Source organism: Python bivittatus, unplaced genomic scaffold (genome assembly GCF_059951505.1).
Source record: "Python bivittatus isolate LINGU-HERP-01145 unplaced genomic scaffold, Pbiv_v1 ctg000330_np1212, whole genome shotgun sequence".
Classification (NCBI taxonomy): domain Eukaryota; kingdom Metazoa; phylum Chordata; class Lepidosauria; order Squamata; family Pythonidae; genus Python; species Python bivittatus.
In genome coordinates, this window is record NW_028277058.1 from 10,841,496 (window position 1) to 10,856,940 (window position 15,445).

The following is a 15,445-nucleotide window of genomic DNA, read 5'->3' on the forward strand; positions in this document are numbered from 1 at the left end:
TAAAAAATGTAGTTGAATGTGCACAGATTTGCAATCTTAACTAACAGAAGCAAGTTTTATGATATTAGAGCTTACTAATAAAGCCACTTGTGAAAACTAAGGCAGTTAAAATATTGATATATTTGTTTAAAAATTAGGGTGAACATTAACTATTAGTTTTAAGTAAACTGAAAGAATGTTAGTACTGTAATTATTATATCTTATTTATTTTAATTGCCTGTGACAATGATAAATGGGAAACTACCAGAAATGGAATCAGATTGCCACTGCAGTATAATTTTCTGGAGCAGTTCTCTATGATTACAGATAAGAGTTTTCCCAGGCTTACCTGGAGATCTTAACGGCTGAACATGGCATGCTACTTTGGAAAATGTGTTCATATATTTGAAAATGTTTATATGGCCTCCTCCCACCAACTCAAACAGTGCAAGTATGGGCAGCATACAACACATCAAAGAACAAAAATTCAGATTCTTTACACTCCTCCAGACAGGAACTCTGATCATCCTGGCCCAAGCAACCGAGGAACAAGACAAAGTTTCACTGTCTTTGAAAAATCCAGTAAGATTGGGCCAACAGTATTGCAGAGGACATCATTCCAAAGGGCAGGCGCCACAATGGAAAAGGCAGACCTTCTACATCCCATGAGATGGCAGTGTTTCAAGGAAGGGACCTAAGGCATGCCTACCCTATAAGAGCATGTGAGACAAGCAGGTCCAGTGGAGAAAGGTGCTTCCACATTTACATACATACATACATACATACATATATATATATATATATACACACACAAACACACGCGCATGCGCACCATCCAAGGTGACCCTGGATGACTATAATAACCCAGGCCTCTGCCATGTAGGGTTTTATATGTGATAACTAGCACCTACAGTTACCAAAGAAGAGAATATGTGTAGCTCAGGGTTGAATTGTGGAGTCCTTGGGGCTCTCTGAGTTTGGTTGTTTTCTTACAAATGTTTCATTACCTGGCTAGGTAACATCTTCAGTGCTAGTACTGAAGGTGTTTCCTAGCCAGGTAATGAAACATTTGCAAGAAAATAACGAAGCTCAGAGAACCCCAAGGACTCCACCTAGAGTTACACTTGGAAAACTCTTAAGAAGCTAGTTCAGCTCACAGACTAGTGGTATTATGTGGGCGCATTAAGGTACCCTGACAACGACCTGCACCACTGCATTCTGTCCCAGTTACGGCTTCTGGATAGTCTTCAGGGGCATCCATGTAGAGTGTGTTGCAGTAATCCAACCAGAAGATTACTAAGGTATGAGTGACCATGAACCGGGCCTCCTGAGCCAGAAAAGGATGCAATCTGTGCAGAAGGATCCCCAAATTACACAGGGTCTGATTGGAGCAGTATAACCCTGTCCAGAATCAAGGATGTATATAATATGCAGAACATGTGTCTCTTTTAAAATAAAACTAAAATTAAAATAGATTTAAAACATATGTATAAATACTTTGATTCAGGTAGTTTTACTATGCCTTCAAAAAATCAATTATTTTCACTTAAAATAAATATCCCGTAATACACATACATGAGATTCATTTCTAATGAAGTTTCGAAGATCTCCATGTTTCATATAAGGAAGCACCACTAAAGGGGAACCTTCATTAGGCAAGCAAATTCCAAGTAGTGACAGGACATTGGGATGAGTGAAATCCTTCATTATAATTCCTTCTTTTAAGAATTGGGCTACTTCATCCAAGTCTGTAATTCCTGAAAAATGTAGCAACAAATTTTCCATAAAGCTATATATATTATTTCTAATATATTTTAACACATTTTGAATTAACAGGAACAAATGTGGCTCCTTAGTATTATTCCTTTCTAATCCTAATAAAATTGTGATAAAACACATTGAAATTTAGATAAGTGTTCTTTAAATTATATTCAGGTATTTGCACGGCTAGACACTCCATATCTACAAGCAAATGAACTGGAAGGATAATCTGTATTCCTAAATGAATGGTTACCAATGCTGGAATATATTTAACAAATTTTAGCAAACATTTATGGTTCCAGAATTCCTTTCTCTTCTTTTTTCACATATTAGTAACAATATATAGAAATGTTCCATCTGTCAAACCAGAAGAGGGTTATTAATAGTGTGTACCAATTAAGTCCTGCTGTTTTCCAACTGTCTCACTCATAAAAAAGTGAACATAAGCTAGTCCAGTGGTAAAAGGAAGCCACCATATTTTCCTTTGTTCCTTTAATCTTTTATTTATTGTGTGGAAGGAAAATATGAGCATTCTTCCATATGGACATCATAAGACAATTCTATGGAGTAAAATTTCTGCAAGCTACATGAAGACACTTACTCGCTAAAAATAATCATGGCTCAACTAATACAGTTAGTTGGTGAAAATGCAATGACTCACAATAAAATATTATAAGACTCACTGTTCAAGGATTTCACAGCACAATGGATTTTCCTGCCATCAGTATCCAATAAAGTTCCATGATAAACACATCCAAAGTGTCCTGCAGAGAGAATATCATCACAAGTCAATTTTGTACAGATCTCTCTGGAGTTGTCTTTATATTTTGAGGGTGGTCAAGTGCTGAAGGAGAGAAGCTGAGTCCTGGATTCTTTCAGAAACCATTCTGAGCTACTTAGAACAATGCAGCAGTGCAACCAAATATGGGTAAGACAATCAGTTTTCCAACTGGAAGCTCTAATATTTCAAAAGATCTGCCAGAGACAGAAAAATACTAGATCCATCACCCTGCCCTTGGCATGTCTTCCTTTGGACCTTACCAATATCAGACTTTCCTAACCTTTGAAATACAGCTCTTAGAGTTTTCCTGTGTGCAAGTAAGAGGTTTCTGATGTTGGATATACCCTCTGATGCATTTAATGACCCTTTGGGAAGCTCTCAGTGGAATTTATCTGATATTGCATAAGACTGATTCAAAATTACAACATAAGCAGGGATAAACCCAAATTTTCAAATTAAATGTGTAAATATAAAGTACAGTTTAAAGACCTACCTCTTCCTATTACTTCATTGAAGTGCACAATCATATTATCAGCACCAATAACGACATGTTCAACTTCTTTGACCAGATCTGGATTTAAGGCACTGATGTCAATGTGAACATTAGTCTGTAACAAAGGACTAGCTAAATCGGAGTCTCCAGTAGACAGAATGGGAGATAGGTCCACATGAGGATATTGGGTTGGCCTGCAGGATCCATTCTGAGATAAAGTTGGAAACTGGTCTACAAGAAAATGTAAGCATCTTTGTCAATAGCAAATTCCACTTCAGAAGGACCAGATTTTATCTGTTTACTTTTCATTTTAAAATTCATTATCCACCTTTCTTCTTGCACAATGTAACACAATTGCCAGAACAATAAAAGTAATTCTAGCAGTAGCAAGCTTGTCTGAAGCTTGAGAGAATGACAGCTATACTCTTGAGAGAGGAGTTTTCATAATGATGCTGCAGTGATATCTGATTTGCAGGATCCATTTAAAATGGCAGAGCTAAGTCTGCAAAGAGAATGAGAAGCCCTTATAGATGAAGAGAATATGGCTTGCAAAAGCGAACCATTATATAATTTGTCTTTCATTTGTTGGAATGATATTTTCCTCATACCATTTATATAAAAGTAGTCTCAAATGCTAATTGACATCCCAACTCACATAAACATACTGTTCTACAGCAAACCTTAACCAAAACTGCCATGGTGCAACCAACGTTTTGAAGCATTTCCCAACAATTTTGTATTTTGAACCAAGCTCAAAATCATAACAAAAGTAATCTGGATTTGTATTAACTTTAAGGGAACAGAAAACTGGGACGTTACACACTAACAAAGAAAATAAAGAAACAGCAAAGGGTTTTGGTTATTTTCAGGTTATAATTTAATGAGCAGCTGAAAATCTGATTAATACTCTCCAGGTTACTTAACTATATTTATCTAGAGGTAAATATTCAACTAGGAAATTGGCTTTTATGATTCATATCCTGAAGTTTTAGTACTGTACAGTAAATGCATCAATTATATTATTTTCATTTAAGAACCATAATGTATAGGATTGATCAGACATCATTCTTTATAGATTTGTTTTAAATTTGCATAGACAAGTTAGCAAAATAAAAACTATTTTGAAGCAAAACACTGCCATTCTGATTATCCTGAATCCAAGGAAATGGATGATGACAAAGCTTGGGAAATGTGTGGGTCTCTTTCTCTTGCTTTGCAAACAATTGAGATCAATTGTGACCTTGTCCTGCTAGAACTGAGGTAGATACTTTATTACTGCAGATGCAATGAACTATACACCAGTAAGTGGTCTAGCACAATAGTATGCTGAAAACTGTATTTGTATTTATTTAATTTATTGCATTATATAATTTACCAACATCTGTATGCCACCTATTCTTACAATTTGAAGTAGTAGCTTCTGAGATCCAAAACCTAAATAATTATTGCTTTATATTCTAGATCAGCATTACCCTATCTAGATGCCTAAATTCCCAGTCCTCAACTCCTTCAGCTCCCAGAACTTGGCTCTTCCATTGCTAAAAATTCTAGAAGTTTCAGTGAACACATTTGGAAAGTGCCCAGTTTGGAAATACATATGTGTCTTTCTCTGCCTTTCTAGTTAACAAGCTAGGCATGAACAATGCACTGAATCACAATGGAATTTTATTTTATGTTTATTTTGCTGCAAGTTCCTGGCAAGTGTGTGTCACACAGACACACAATTGTAGCCCAAATAGTTGGTCTTTTATAATGTTGTCAGGAAATGTTTAGGTTGTGTGAGGGTTTTTTTTAATCCCACCATTATTATTTTTTATAAATAACTCAAGGAAGCAAACATACCTAATGCTCCTTCCTCCTCCTATTTTCCCCACAACAACTCCTCTGTGAGGTGATGGCTGGTGTGGGTCTTCCGGGCTGTGTGGCCGTGTTCTGGAAGTTTTGTTTCCTAATGTTTCGCCAGCATCTGAAGATGCCGGTCATAGATGCTGGCGAAACGTTAGGAAACAAAACTTCCAGAACACGGCCACACAGCCCGGAAGACCCACACCAGCCATCGTATGCCGGCTGTGAAAGCCTTCGACAATACTCTGTGAGGTGAGTTGGACTGAGAGAGAGTGACTGGCCCAAAGTCATCCAACTGGCTTTCATGCCTAAGGCGGGACTAGAACTCACAGTCTCCTGGTTTCTAGCCTGGGGCCTTAACCACTGGACCAAACTGGCTCTATAAGTATAGTGCAGAAATCAGTCTGAACATTCCTTACAAGGACATAAAGCCTTCTATGATGAGATTTGCTCTATACATTACTGTAATGTAAACAGAAAGTACTGTTTGCTTAGCCAGCTATGTTCAAATAAGACCATGATCTTTGATTCATACATTAATCCTGTTTTACTTAAGCAGGATATAGACTAGCAATACCAGAGTTCAGAGAAAGGCCAGTTTCATACATATACTGAGTTGTTTATAGTATGCTTAAATGACTGCATAGTGCCAAGCCTGATGCATCAGTAGCACTGGGCAAAGCATTTGAAAATGCACTTCACAAAGCTCACTGGTGAAGCACCTTCCTGAAGCATTGAGACAACCACTTCCTGTGCAAGGCTCAGCACAAGTACCTCAATGGCTTTTATACATGGCCTACATGTGCATGCACAGCCACTCTGCTTGGCAGGTAGTCCCAGCAGAAGTGTGGCTGTGTATGCACACACACTCTTGCAGAATACCTAGGAAAACCTTTGAAGCAGCCTTCCCAAGACTTCCGGAAGATGTTGCTGCCTCAATGTTTTGAATGCTTTGCACTGTGCAGTAAGTATTCTCAGGTTTAGCATGTATACTTCTGATCTCAAGCCAGAGATCTCAGTTTACAACAGATACTTTTCTTTGATTGGCTGCTGCTTTATTGAACTTTGATACAACTTGACATGTTGCTTCATGTATTCAATAGCACTTGTTTAAATGTTATTCTAAGTGTTATTCTTTTTCATCTATGTAAGAAAAATGGTGTTTATGAAGCAGCCTTAGGGTGGATAATGTCTTAGAATACTTGGTACTTCTTTTAGGCTTCCTACAGTGTGCATGGATAGTTCACATTACTGCCACTCTACACATTAGGATGCTGATATTGCCATTTATATGATAATGACAGCATAAAAGAGGACTCCAGAATTTCACAAATTACAAAAGTCTCTGAGTACAGGTATAATGGAAGGTCACAAGCTCACCAGTGACTTCATGCATTTCTGGAGGCCAGTGTGTGAAAGGCAGGTTGCATGAATAAGCTATAATACTCTATGTATAAGCTTCATCCTTATGTTGGGAGCATATATTACTTGAAGTCATCACACAGAATGGATATAAAAAAGAAGGAAAATTTTGGTGAATTGGGTGGGAAAAACGGTAAGGAAGGGCCTATTACACGAACTAAAATTTCACAGGTGATGGCACCAATATTCTATCAATCAACAAAAACAAGAAACAAGGAGAGGGTCGAGGATTCAGGTTGAGTGATGATGAAAATCTGCGACACAAACCAAGTTAGCTAATACAACAAACATTTCTAAGACAAGTAAAAAGGTACCAATATCTATCTCACTATAGAAATCACATACTAGCTTAAAATTTGGTAATCCTTTTGTATCTTTTTAATGAGAAAAAGGGTAATACCTTCCAAAAAAGTTGATCTATAGTCTACAGATTCACTTGACACCATTTCAGTTGTAGGACTTACACTTCTTGCACTCACAAGCCTGTCCAAATGAGGAGTGTGTACTCTTCCATCATAGCGAACAATCTCTCTGCCTAAATCTTATCACAGAAGAAAGAATGTCAGTATTAATTATAAAAAAATGGTTGTTAACATTATTATCTCCCTCCTCCTCCATCTCCTCCCCCTCCCCCTCCTCCCCCTTAATGGAACAAACAATCATTCATATTACCGCTATGATTAAAATATCTCTTCTTTCCAATCATAAGAACTATGTTGGATTAGGCCAGGGTTTGTCTTAATCCAGAGCATTTTATTCCTCACAATGGCCAATCATATGCCTCTGGGTTGCTTGCAGGCAGAAGGCAACCCAGAGAAAACACTGAGTCTTCAAGACCGTAGGCCTTTGATAGACCTGTCCTCAATGAATTTATCCAATCCCTTTTCTAGCTATTTAGGTTAATGGGCATCACATAGTAATGAATTCACAGATGGATTATTTACATACATTTGTAAACTGCCTCCTTGTATGACTCATGCATTATGTGAACAAATGCTTTCTCTTGTTTTAAATTGCCTTCCAATCAGCTTCATTGGATGTTTCCTAATTTTAGTGTTTTGAGGCGGGAGAGAACCATCTCCCTTACTACGTTCAACATGTCATTCATGATTGTATGGATCTCAATCATGTTCTTCCTTAGTAATCTTTTTTCCAAGCTAAAAGGTCTCTAAAGTTCTTGTCTTTTTTGTAGGGCTAGGGTTAGGTGTTTGATCTGTCTGGTACCTTTGATTGCCCTCTTCTGCCCTTTTTCTTCATCTTACGCTTACTAACATTGAATTGCTTCTACCATTTATTTGTCCATTAAGCTAGTTTAAGAGTTCCTACTGGATCCCTTCACTTTTGGTTTTTACTACCCTGCATATTTTAGTATTATCTGCAAATGTGGCCAACAAATTGCTTACACCCAAGTTAAGATCATCTATGAGCAAATTAAATGATCTCTACACAGATCCTTCAGTGACTGTACTTATTCCTTCCCCCCATTTAGAAAATTGCCCATTTATTCCTACCTTTTATTTTTTGTTTTTTAACCAATTAGCAATCCATAAAAGCATGGGTCCAGTTATCCAAAGGCCACTAAGTTTATTAAAGAGCCTTTGATGAGGAATTTTGTCAAAGGCTTTTGATAATTGAAGAATACAGCATTGACACTTCCATCCACATGCCTATCTGCATTAGTTATTCCAATTCCCTCCCTGAGAAAGTCAGTATTGGCTCAGATAATCTGTCCTATATCATTTGTAGGAAAGTCATATGCAAAGAATTCAACACATTTTTTCTGCAAATCAATATTCCTATTTGTTAGGAAAGGCTTTCCATTTGCTAAAGGGAGCCTTCTTAACATTTATAGCTTCTCCAACACTATTAGAAAGCCAAGATTTGGTTGACCCTCTTACATCATGGAATATATTTTAGCTAAGCAACAATTATTGCAGTTTTAAATAAACTCCAGGAACTAAGAAGAGATTTTACTGAAAATACTGTAAAAAGAATTAATGATCATCACCTTTGATTTGTTTTCTCTTTTTTCTCCAAAAGAGAAATCCAAGCGCTAGCAGTAAGAGAAAAAATGATGTTACCACAACGCCTGTAATGAGTCCTGTGAAATTCTGATCTGGTTGAATCATTACTTTCCCAATAACTGTTGATGAGATTTCTTTCTGCCACTGAAAGAAATAAAAATTTAAAAACCCTAAAATGTACTAAAACATACATATACCTAGCAACAATGACAAAAAAATTCAGCATAATTTTATTTGTGGAAGTTGATATACAGGGCAGGCATTGACCTGACTAATAATACACATTTTATCACACACTCACTGCAAATTCTACTTCCTGTTTATCTCTGCTATCAGTATGCTAACTTAGGTCTCCTTCTTACCCAGGAAAAGTGACCAAATTCATAAGGAACAAAGATGATGATAAGTATTTATATCTGTCTTTGCCTGCTGGTTCACTGATTCTTTGCTTAGCAAAGAATAATGCAGCATGCGGTAAGTTCACTAAGTAAATGGGCTTATTCAAGAAGCTTTGCCCCATTCTGGAGATAAGAGGAAAAAAACTGCCTACATATTTATTCAATTATCATCTATATATGTATCTTTTCTCTTGCCATTTTCATACTGATTTATTTTACACCCTGCTGAAGGCAGCTCACCAAATTTAACAATGTGATCATTTCTGTAGGAAAGGAGTCACTGATTAATTTTAAACTATGCCATGCTGTGTGCTTCGCAATAAATAACATTCCTTATGACTACAGAAGTAGAACAGCTTTTGGTCTCCTCAAATCATTTGTTCTGTTGTTGGTAAAAATATGCTATCAGAGTTGTATAGTAATTACTGCAACTTAGCTAGGTGTTATCAAATTGGATTCAATTTCTGCCAACTGTATGGACAAATATTTGCCATTTTGAATTATCTTTACTAATATTTTATAACTTCCAAAGACATCCAGTACTATCATTGATGTCAGCCATCTACCTTATCCATTACCTTCCTCTTTTTTACTTCGCTCAACCTTGCCAAGCATGTTTTTCCTCATCCATCACCTGCTTGCATTCATATGCCTAAAAATGAGTTTTGGTTTGCTGATCATCACTTCAGGATAGCAGTCAAATCTTTATCAGCCCAAAACTGACTGATACTTCTTGCAGTCCAAGGTATTCTTAGTAACTGTCTCCAAATCCAAATGCATCTAACTTCTCATATACATGCTTTCTCACTGCCAGTTTCTACAGCCATATTTTAATCACAAAAAGCCATTGCTTTAAGTATTCTGATCTTTACTAGAAGTGTGCAGTATTTGTATCTGCAGTGGAAAAGATGCTTCCTATCTAAAGTATGTGTCTGTTGTACCCTGTTGGCAGAACCTTACAGAAGCCATGCAGCCCTAGAAAAATACATGTTTGAGTTAAATAAGCAGTGACATGGCATGACCAAACACAGGTTCCTCCATTTCTTCGATTTTGCCATTCTGATCACCCAACAATACTATACTGCTCCTAGTGTTGCATATAGTATTTCTTCCAATTTGCCATAGAATTCATTCTGCCATTGTATCCTAATAGGTGCACATGTTTGTACTGATTCTTCCTGGATATCCACTAATTTTAACAGATAAGATCCTATTGTTTAATAGATTATAGCCAAGCACGTACAGTACTCAGTAGTGTATTTTCTGAATATTACTCCCATTCTGTTTCACTGTACAAATTCATGCCATGAATAATTTATAAAAATCTGAAATTAATTATTCCATTCCAATTCACCTATGCTCACTTACTCCTACGATATTTAGTTTGGCATGCTTCATATTCACTTTGATACATATATCTAACATTCCAAGTGTATATGCCCTTGTAAAGCATGAAACTCCTCTTTCAGTATTGGCACCATAAATGAAATCATGATATACACATGGAGGGTGCCTAGCTAACAAAAGCTAACCTTCCATCAAGTAAACATTTGGAGAATTAAGCTGACTGACATATTTTCTGTATTTTTTTGAACATTTGTATAGGCAGAGGAGGAATTATGCAAATATTAAGGATTATTAAAAGGCAAAGCCCACGCTTTACCCATGTTTTAAAGTGCCAAGTTATGGTTGCAAATTTGATCCAGTACTGCAGACAAATTTCCAATTCATATATTTAGCTGAAATAGTATGATAGTGGCCTATGGAGAACAAGTTTCCTATAAGACTGAATTAATTGTGAAACAGACCATCTATGAGATTATTAAATTGCTCAAAATATTAAAAAGAGGAAAAATTAATTATACAAATGCTTAGTTCAAACTAGGTTAAGCATGCAAAGCCTAAGTCATTACTTCCAAACTATTTTAAATATTGCTGCTACCCACTTAATTCATAAACTGAACACAGGATGAACACACAAAAACTGCTAGAAATTCAGGGCAGCAGGTATTATTAGCAAAAAGGTGACATTTGAAGCTGAATCATATATTCAATACTAAGATGAATATCCTACCACTATATTAAATTCATGATTGGTTTTCAGCAGCTCTTTAGGAATGTTACAAGAAACAGACTGCAACTTCAAGGTGATGTTCTCACAACTCTTGTTTCCAACTTTTAGCACTTCGCCTTTAACAGCTTCAGAATCAATGTTATTTCCCTAAAAAAAAAGTTACAATAATTAAACATGTTAAAGAGAAGTAGTAAAACCAAAGGCAGAATGGACACCAGATTGTACTTATTCCTTCCATAATCAGAGAAATGCCATAAGAAATGCCATTTCTTAGTGGCCATTATAATAGATTAAATAAGGCTAATTAGTCTCCAGAACCTAGCAAATGATCAAGCTGAAAAACTTGGCCTTTCAAATAATTACTGCAAGACACTGGTCTAAGTTTTACTTTCCTAAAATTCCCCAATAATTATTCATTTAAAGTTATAAAGGACCATAAGAATGTCTAAATGGGTTCACAAATTGTTACTTGTCATTGTCATTGAATGTAGTTTAATGGGAATAAAAATAAATTATTTATAGACATACTAAGAACCCTACACCAGCATAGTGCAAAACAGAATGCCCACAACATAATAGATTGTTTACAGCCCTCTTACTACCTTCCTTGCTCCCACTTATTTTGGTTAAAGACTCCTTTGAAATGTGCTTAACTCCTGATGACTATATGGACCAATCCATGTAGTTTATATATATATACGCGCGCACACACACACACACACACATACATACACATACATACATACATACATACAGTGGAACCTCAGGTTACGAACGCTTCTGTTCACGAACTTTTCAGGTGATGACCAGCTCCGGCCGCAAAATTTTGCTTCGGTTCGCAAACTCCGCCTCGGGTTACGAACAGGATCCGCGGCCATTTTCCCTCCTGTGACCTGGTCCGTGGCCATTTTCCCGCCCGTGACACGTGGTCCGCGACCATTTTCCGCCCCTGACACGTGGTCCGCGGCCATTTTTCCGCCCCTGACACATGGTCCGTGGCCATTTTTCCGCCCGACACGTGGTCCGCGGCCATTTTTCTGCCCCTGACACGTGATCCGCGGCCATTTTCCACCCCTGACATGTGGTCATAGAGAGGGGGACTCTCCCTCCAAGCAATAGCCGCCTCCCTGTCCTCCACGCCAGAACGGATTAACAGTAATTACATTGAACCTTATGGGAAAATTTGCTTCGGGTCGCGACCAATTCGGGTCGCGACCAGAGTCACGGAACGAATTAAGTTCGTAAACCAAGGTTCCACTGTATGTATGTATGTATGTATGTATGTATGCATGCATGCGTGTGTGTGTGTGTGTGTGTGTGTGTGTGTATGTATATATATATATATATATATATATATATAAATAAATATATAAGTGTTTTGCTCTTTACTTACCTCTGGGATTTTGTTTTCAATTCCCAGTCTAATCTCTAGCCTTAGAGATTCCTAGTGGTTTCCCATCCAAGTGCTAATAAAGGCCAAATCATCTAATATTGGCTAGGTGTTCACATATTTTCTCTAAAAACACATTGCAACAGTCCTGAGGTAAACTGGCATTTACTTACATTATAGTCACAGAATAAATCTGGACAAAACACTTTTTAATATTCTGTAATTATTTGGGAATTATTTATAGGTATTCTGCAATTATTTGGGAATCTTATGCATATATAATCATGTTTTGGAAGCTACACATATGATACATACAGAAATGCTGAAAGATAGCATCTACTTTTGCATTTAGGGAGGGAAAATCCTGGCAGCGAAGGACAGGAACACCTGGCGCAATATGGTTCATGGGGTTACGAAGAGTCAGACACGATTTAACGACTGAACAACAACAACAAATGGTAGCTTTATTTTTGAATAAGGCTCCCAGGCTCCCAGACAGTCTTATAAATTTGGTGATTCAACAATGATCACAATTTAGAAAAATTATTCTTCTTGCTTCATGTTTCAGAGCCAGTGTTATCAGTGCACTCTACAACTCTGGATCGCAGCGTAATATCTTAAGTAAAAAGCAAGAGAGTATGACCTACAACTTCACTGATGGAAGGGTGCCCTTTCCATTCAGCAATTCTCCATATCCAGTTTTTTTTCCCTGTTTGAAAACAGCTGGTGATGATTTTACTACTGATAGGAATAAATGCTCTATGGAGATAAGCTTGGCATTCTGTAGCCAAAACAAATTTGTTGGGAATCTGAAATGTATAGCAACACATTTTTTAAAAAAGTAATAAAATAAAACCTAAGGGAAAGAATATCTCTCAACACCCAAAGGAATCAACAGCATAGTTGGAGGACAGGGAGAATCAAGAACCAGATTGGCAGGGTAATGGATTGGAATGGCTCCTTTTCTTGAGATTCATCGATGACATTTTCATCATCTGGAGCCATGGAAAATAATCTCTCATCAAATTTCATCAAGACTTCAACAACTTCCACCTCACCATCAACTTGATCCATTGAATCCATTTCTTTGATGTCATGGTAAAGTTACACAATGGACACATAGACACCATGTTATATAATAAACCTACAAATCATCATGGATGCCTAAATGCTTCTAGCAGAACTTACTATCAAATCTATTGGGTATAGCCAGACTCTATGCTACAATTGCATTCATTCTGACCCACATGATAGAGATGTTCAACTGATGGAATTAAACCAGGCATTTAGGAAATCGAACTATCCACCCAATGAGATCAACAGCCAAATCAACACAGCCAAATCAATTCAATGGGAGAACCTATTAAAAGACAGACCACAAAAACAGAACAACGTAACACCACTGATTGTTCCCTTCAGCTCATAGCTCAAGCCATTCAAACGCATTATTAATAGAATGGGGTTTGCTCTCTGTTTATATACAGTAGCATACCCTGCCAGTGTTGGTGGGGGGTTTTGTTTTATTTTTTCCCTCTGGTAGTTCCTTGATTAGGGTATTGTTTACTGCTGATTGTATGTCTGGTGATAATCTTGGTGTTAATCTTTGCTTAGCTGGGTGATAATTGCTGGTGAGAAGATGTTCTGGTCTTTTGTTTTCCTTTTTATTATCTCTTTTGAATAGTATGTAGATGTTGTTTATCTCTATGTGCCTGTTGATTGCTGTCTTGTCTGAATACCAAGCTTCCAGGAATTCCATTGCATTTTCCAGGAATTTCCCTCGCATTCCAGGAATTCCCTCGCACCCCCACCAACACTGGCAGGGCATGCCACTGTATATAAACAGAGAACAAACCTCATTCCATTCTAGCACTGAAGATGTTATCTAGCCGGGTAATGAAATGTTTGCAAAAAAACAGCCAAGCTCAGAGAACCCCAAGGACTCCACAGTTCAACCCTGAGCTACACATATTTGCTTCTATTGGTACATTATTAATAATCTATAAACCACTCTGTACAAAGATGCTGCACTTTGTCAGGCACTGGGTGCCAGGCACAATATCTGCAGATAAACAACCACCCAACTGAAACAAATTCCCACAAGCAACCAGAAACAGCAGGAAGAGAATGCTAACATGGACACAAGACCTTGCCATAAGTGCAGATATCTACTTTGCCCCCACACTTAAATAAAATGCTTCATCACAGACTTCAACAACTTCACACCCAAGATTAGAGGTCCCTTCACCTGCTCTTCCTCTACAGGTAGTCCCTGGGTTAAGAACACCTGGGCTACAGATGACCCATAGTTAAGAACAGAACATATTGTAGCAAGGTTTGAGTTAAATACACAGTGATTCAAGTTAAATACACAGTGGTTTGATTTCATTACACAATACTACTTATACAGTATTATACAATAATGCTGTTCTGGCTTACATACAAATTTGACTTAAGGACAGACCTTGGGAATGGAACTTGTTCTTAAACTGGAGACTACCTGTAATGTGATATATGCCATTATCAGCCAGCAAGGCCCCTCTGGATTTGATATCAGGACACAAAAGGACAAAGTAATAGTCAAGCATTTTAACTTCCCAGGACACCCCATTTCAAATCTATTCTGGAACAAAGAAACTTCACCAGCACAATTGAGTTAGAGACTCCTAAACTCACATGCATCAAAAGATTTCAGGCTATTTTAGTGTATGGGCTTTTAGCACATTACAATTGTTAACTGATAAAGTACATGAAACTTGCATATGCATAACCATCCTGTTCTTCTCCTTTCCCTCCACCTCATCCCAATTTAAATCCTACATTAAATTATCCATGCCAAGTATCTGATGGAGTGGCTGTAGTTCACAAAAGCTTACACCTGTTAATATAAGTCTGAAAAGATTATATCCTCCTGATTTTTTTTACTATTACAGGTTAATAACTCTCAATAACTATTCACAACTACATCATGTACACTAATAAGCACATACAATGATAAAATATACAACTGATATTTGAAATTATTTTAAAACTAGGTTATTACCAACTGAAACGATAAACCCTGCATATTTTTATACTAAGGGAAAAGAAAAACATTTTTCTTAATAGATGAAGTAGTAAAGTCCACCATTTATTTAGCTAGATACCCAGCCATCTTTTGCCTTCGGAGATCCAAAACTATTCTGAAGCAAATTCAAAAGCAATCTGTCATTTTCAAATCTGCTTAAAATGGTTGTCAGGGTTCTTGTCGTATCAGTTCAGTAAGCTAGGCCACTTTGATT

General features: G+C 37.1%; 1 protein-coding gene and 1 long non-coding RNA gene across 3 annotated transcripts in view; one reads left to right on the plus strand and one right to left on the minus strand.

The window, feature by feature from the left end:
• LOC148215892 (uncharacterized) overlaps positions 1 to 12,988 on the plus strand; it is a 39,559-nt gene extending 26,571 nt beyond the window's left edge. The window contains exon 3 of the long non-coding RNA XR_015796373.1: positions 12,736 to 12,988. This is a non-coding gene — a long non-coding RNA (uncharacterized LOC148215892). The remainder of the gene's footprint in view (positions 1 to 12,735) is intronic.
• The window catches only part of MET (MET proto-oncogene, receptor tyrosine kinase), a 104,670-nt gene that overhangs the window by 12,302 nt on the left and 76,923 nt on the right, over positions 1 to 15,445 (minus strand). For both annotated transcript variants that reach the window (XM_007432060.4, XM_025169081.2), the window contains 6 exons: positions 10,778 to 10,924; positions 8,290 to 8,449; positions 6,682 to 6,822; positions 3,015 to 3,245; positions 2,424 to 2,504; positions 1,555 to 1,736 (listed from right to left, as the gene is read on the minus strand). In XM_007432060.4, coding sequence (XP_007432122.1) covers positions 1,555 to 1,736; positions 2,424 to 2,504; positions 3,015 to 3,245; positions 6,682 to 6,822; positions 8,290 to 8,449; positions 10,778 to 10,924 — 942 coding nt within the window. The remainder of the gene's footprint in view (positions 1 to 1,554; positions 1,737 to 2,423; positions 2,505 to 3,014; positions 3,246 to 6,681; positions 6,823 to 8,289; positions 8,450 to 10,777; positions 10,925 to 15,445) is intronic.